The sequence below is a fragment of the Solanum lycopersicum genome, chromosome 11 (genome assembly GCF_036512215.1).
Source record: "Solanum lycopersicum chromosome 11, SLM_r2.1".
Classification (NCBI taxonomy): Eukaryota; Viridiplantae; Streptophyta; class Magnoliopsida; order Solanales; family Solanaceae; genus Solanum; species Solanum lycopersicum.
In genome coordinates, this window is record NC_090810.1 from 4884254 (window position 1) to 4890381 (window position 6128).

The 6128-nt window shown below is 30.3% G+C and overlaps 1 protein-coding gene across 1 annotated transcript; it reads right to left on the reverse strand.

Moving 5' to 3' along the window:
• Positions 1-3137: 3137 nt before the first annotated feature.
• Positions 3138-5494, reverse strand: GAI (DELLA protein GAI). The gene is given in 1 exon segment (NM_001247436.3): positions 3138-5494. A coding segment is annotated over 1 exon segment (1767 nt). The 5' UTR covers positions 5229-5494; the 3' UTR covers positions 3138-3461.
• Between the last annotated feature and the right edge of the window lie 634 nt (positions 5495-6128).

Below are 6128 nucleotides of genomic sequence, written 5' to 3' on the forward strand. Positions count from 1 at the left end.
ATTTATCAAATAAGAAAACTATTTCTAGTGAAGAGTGCTTCATCTTCAACATTAAACTTATTGAAAATTGTGATACAAGGATAAATGATTTTTTTTATATTTAAGCAGAAATTCTAGATTAACGTTTGAATATAAAAAAAAATGTTTAATAAAAAGTGATTTATCTTTCAATATAGAATTTTTTAAATCAAAACCAAATCAATCGATACGAAACACGAAAGATAAAAAAAAAATACCTAATACTTAATCTTCATGGGAGACATAAATATTTTCCTCCTCCCCTAAGTTTTGACTCAAAACCCCTCTTATTCATTTTGATGGTGATCTTTCACCCCTTATCTTGTCTAAAATAAATATTTCATCCCTTAGCACTTTAAAGTGAAAAAAAGAGTTTTTTTCTGTTTCAATTTATATAAAATATGTTCGTATAAAATTGAAGTTTAATAGAAAACTTTTAAAAACTATAATACTAAACATGCTATGAAATATATTTTGTTATACAAGGATGCGATTAATTATAAAATAAGATGTTCAAAATTTTAAAAATACATCACATAAAATGAAACGATAACATACTCCAAATTTTCTAAAAGGCAAAAATAAGTTAAAAAGTGAAAAAACTATTTTACAAGTGTTTAACACTCAAATGTGTGTGCCCCCTTCCCACCCCACCACCTCTTTGTTATTGTTGTTGTAAGGGCCCCTCAAAAGGTCACATAAACAAAGAAAGAAATAGAAATAAATGCCTTTTATGTTCAACTTTGATGTCTCAACAATAAATAATCTTAAAGGAAACATAGTGCACATGGGAAGAGCATGGTTCATTGCCCTTGAAGATTCCTATTGGGAGGGCATGTTACACCTAAATAGTATAAATGAGGTCCTATCATACTTTATTTCTCTTTCATCTTAGCTTTTCTTTTTCTTCATTTGTGAAAATTTCATTTTGTGCATAGCATTTCGAATCATTATTAATAAGGTTAGTTTGGTAAAATATATTTTTTTTAAGAATTGTATCGGATCAATATGAATCAAGCAATATGAAACAGAGTTGGTAATCTTATTTATCAACTATGAAATGAAGTATTGACTAAAGTATCTTGAAACAAAGCAAAAGTGAATTTGATAATATTAATACTTAACTCTCTAAGCCTAAAAAGAGTTCTTCCTATCAAGAACTATAAAGTTAATATCATTATTGTTATTGTCTAGGCACATGATACGTATTGTTTGTTTTTGTTAATTTATAGATTTTATAAATCTTTCTCTCGAGGTATTATATTTATTTAGTTTAAAAATATGTATATTAGATATTGTGTATGTTTTATAAAGATCTTTAGTTTCATATTTCTATGTATATTTTCTTTTTCAGAAATTTGTTAGTTTAAAAGTTTTTTTGTATTTAACCTATCGCACGTTATTGACGTCACAGGCGTGACAAAAAGAAATTTATATTTAGTCTAGCCTTCGGCATCTTCATGGATTATAATTTTGTATAATATAATTTGTGTTTAATATTCGTTAATGCATTATTTGACTATTCAATAACTCATTTAATTCATCATATTATTTGTCCAAAAGTAAATTTTAAAAGAAAATGAATATATGTTAGCACTACACACTATAAAAAAAAAGTCATTTTTTAAAAATTACTTAATTATTTTATATTAAAAGAAAAAGTGATTATATTCCACTTTTGTTAGGTGTAAATTTACTACTTTTAGAAGGACCAAGTGAATCAAGCTCTAAGTTAAACAAGATTTGCAGATGTAATATATGAAAAAAGGAACTAAAATTAGTTTAAATGCCTTTTGCTAATCACAAAAAAATTTACCCAATATGGTTATTTTTTGAATAATAATACCTGAACATTTCTCTGTCTCGATGACACAAATGGAAATTTTATTTATCTTCAAGGTTATTTTTCTATATTAAGCAAGTCACATGTCAATAATTATACAAGATGTTAATGGCAGACAAATTTAATGGTTTTCATTTTCAACTCAAAATGATATTTTTTTCAATTTCAAAACAAAACTTGAGACATATTTTCTTATAATTTTTTTTTTGGTATTCAACGCAATATCTCGTATCTTCATTGAAGTTTGATTAGTCCGAGTTCGTATCGTGTAAAGGTTCATTAGAAAGAAAAAATTTTCTAACAAGATTTTGTTTATGCCAATAGCTTAAATTCGAGACTTTGATCGTACAGTCTCTCTCATACACCGCGTCGCATACATCTTTTGGTAGTGCCATATATATACTTGTGAGTAGATACTACAAAAGGGATCATAAAGGTGAAATTTGAATTTAATTATTAAGTTTTTTAGTATTAAACTTGTTATATGAAAAATGATGGGTTCAAATCTACTATATGATGGAATTTTAGTGATTTTTTATACATAAAAATAATCATGTTTCGTGTTTAAAGTATTGAATTTTGATAAAGTATTTTAGCTAATGAATTTTGAATAGATAGATCGATGAATAGATCAGAGTCCTTCAATCTTAACTAAAGATTATGATTTAAGCTTACGATTAAACCAAAAAAAATACTTTTGCTCGAATAAATCTTAAGTAATTTATTATTTTAGCTAATAAATTCCGAATATTAAATGATTAGTCGTACCGAAAAGAATAAGATGAAAGGTAAGACTTACTGTTTATATATGATTGATGAAAGACTTTAAGAATTGTATAAAGTTTGACAATTAAGGCAATAATATAATCAAATAAAATAATATCATTCATGCGTGTGTTTGTGCGATTTTGATAAGTTATAAAGTTTTCTACGATTCCATGAAAATAAGTACATTTAAGTTGACAAAGGTAAAATTAAATGAAGTAGAAATATCAAACTAAACTATACAAGACTTTGGAATATATTTGACTTCTTTCTAACTTTTTGTTACTGTATAGTCAAGTGAATATATTTGTTAGAATCGACATGGATCGTAGTGAGATAAAAAAAATAATTATTTTTAATTAAAATCTTAATATAGATATCAAATATGATAATACTCGGCGTATATTTTTACCAAACTTAAATAGTGAAGATATCCATTATTTTGTATGATACATATTCAAATTATTATTAAAACAAGAAAAGTAAATTACACTTGTACTAAAATAGAAACTTAGAAAATAAATTATTTATTTCACAACTCCCAATCAGCCAAAATATAAAATGAAAGTTTTTTTTTTTTTCCCCAAACACCAAATCACTCTCTAGATACACCTTGACATACAAAATGAGTGGAGGAAAAAAAATCTAACCAACCACAAAATAAACCATAGGATAAAATAAAATAAAATAAACTAGAACAAAATGTAAAAAGTGGTTAAAAAGTAAATAAAGAGGCTGACTTATAAATAAAAAGGTTAAAAAGTAAAAAACATTGATTTGACCCTTTTAGGCACATCTCTCTCATTGTCTCTTCCACCCACCCACCCACCCGAGTTTACAACTCGACTTCTCCGGCGCCGGTGCCGGAGTCCGGCAATAGCTTCCAGGCGGAGGTAGCTATAAGTGGCCGTGTATGCCACCCCAACATAAGACACCCATCGTTTTCTTCCACCCTGTAACCATCGCCGCCGGCGAACAGAGCTAAAAGCATGGAAGCTTGTTTGAACGCATTTGAACCCAGATGAACCGGATCGAACCCAGATGAGTTCATCCTAACCCTCCATTGATTCAGTGTTTCATGTCGTTCAACTCGATCTGAACCTTCACAAGCCACCACGTTACAAATCTGTCTCCCTAAATAAACCTCCGACATCACCAAATCTTGATTGTTCACCGGAGGTTGAGGAAGAATCCCAGTTGGTGAAGCTGAAGACGAAGACCCAGAGCTTTCTAACGAATCAAACATGGTTGAGTAATAATGCAAAGCTTCGTTAAATCTATCAATAAAAACCCCTGCGTTATGATTCGCTTCTTGCTCAACAAGAGTAACAATCTTCGGGTTAATCTGTTTAATAGAGTTCAACACTTTTTCAATTGCTCCCGGCCGGGATAACAATCGATGAAGCTCAAAAACAGAGTTTATAGCTACTGCTTCAGTTTCACTTGGCCTTATATCAAGTATAGTCGCATCAAGATCTGCTAATGAATTAGCAACAAATCCCCTGAATTCAAATTCAACCCCAATAGTTTCCGCTAACTGAGCTAACTTCCATCCAACTTGTTGCAAGGCATCTGTGTTATCCGGCTGTGGAGGTCCGATTCCGGTGAGTCTAAATGCCGGAGGTCCACCGGGGCGTAAAGCTAAAGCTTGCATAAGTGCAGGCCATTGCATACCCTGTTTTAAGCTGAAATCAATTACATGAACTTTGTTACAACCTGTAAACGCTTCAAGAATGGCTTGATTAGCAGTAAAATGAGCGAATTTGAGATAAGGGCAAGTTTCATAGAAATGCATTTGTAAAACATCTGTATATGATGATTCCATTGAATCTTGTGGATAAATTTTGTAGATTCTTCTTGCTAATGCTTCAGCAAAGTAAGTAGCAACTTTTCTCATAGCACCAGATTGTGAAACCGCAAGAATACCAATATGTCTAACAAGTTGATCCGCTAAAGTTAAATTTTCTTGTTGTACAGCTTCAGCACACGCCATTAAAGTATGAACAAGACGAACCCCAGTTTCTTGTGAATCAACTAGTACAACAGGTCTCGTTGCTGATGAATCTGTCACCATAGATGAGGATGTAGTTGAAAAACTAGAAGTTGTTGATCTGTGTCTTTTATTACTATCCGAATTGAAAACAGCACCACCAGGTATAGCTCTTAAATCATCATCAGAAATGGTACTTGTTCGATGATTTTGTGAGAAATCGATTATAGAAGAAGAAGAACCACAACCAGATACAAGCACATCGTTTTCCTGATTACACATATCAAAGTTTGTCGAAATCGAAGATAACATACTTTGTACCCAACCAGCCATATCAGATGGGTTTTTATGAACGGTATCAGTAGAAAGATGAGTAATACCATCTTCCATCGTTGTACCCATAGCCATCTCAAGCTGTTCAAGTTTTTGAGCAACATCCGCCATATCAGACGACTTCACTTTATAACCCAAAACAGCTAAAAGCTCATCCATTCCAGCATCTGGTTTTTCTTCTTCATCTTCTTCCCAAATCTTACTTTTCCCTGAAGAAACAGCACCATTAGAGAATGCTCTTTTCTCTCTTTCTCGATCTCGATCTCGATCTCTCTTCATCTTTTAAGAGATGGGGTTCAAGATTGGGTAAGAATGACAAGTGCTGGATTTTGAGAAGCAAGAAAATTTTGCATCAATGGGGGAGTTTGAAAGGTAAAAGTCTGATATTTTTGCTTGGTTTTTTGCATCAAAGGTTTCAGATTTTATTTTATTTATGTGTTTTTGGGGGATTGTGAGGGAAGAAGAAGTGCTCGTGAAGAGGGGCGCGAGCTTCAAGAATGGAGGCACAGTGGGAGAACTGGAGAAGATAAGGAAGAGAAAACAGGCCAGCAATAATATTCACCTTTTTTCTTTCTTTATTATTATTTTTTTTTTAAAAAAAAAAGATAGTAGTACCGTACCATCTTCGTTTCAATTTGTTTGTCTTATTTTGATATAGTACGTGTTATAGCAAAAATTTTATCCGTATCAATACAATTTCTATTATTATTATTATTATTATTATTATTATGTGATTTAATGAAATTAAATATACGTAATTTTAAACACATGGCATTATATGTATCGATTTGATGTAAATATTTGGTGTGGGTAAGTTTAACCACGTGACACGTGATATATAAAATTTTAAGAAAGTAAAGAAGAATTTTATAGTTATGAATTAACGATACGCATAATGTACTGAATGTCTTTTTTTTTTTCGATATGTCATGTGGAATGTTGAAATTAAATAATTGAATTTTTTTAATTATTTATTTAGAATAATTATAGTAGTGTCTACATTTTAATTTGTTTATTTTGGGTCATGTGATATATGTTTACCGGTGATACAGAATTTAAGAAAGTAAAATAAAAAAATTTAAGCTTTATGATTTATAAATTATGTGAAAGATATTAAAATGTATTTTAATTTTATTATTTTAAACATATTGCGTAAATAATTAAAGTTAAATAATTATC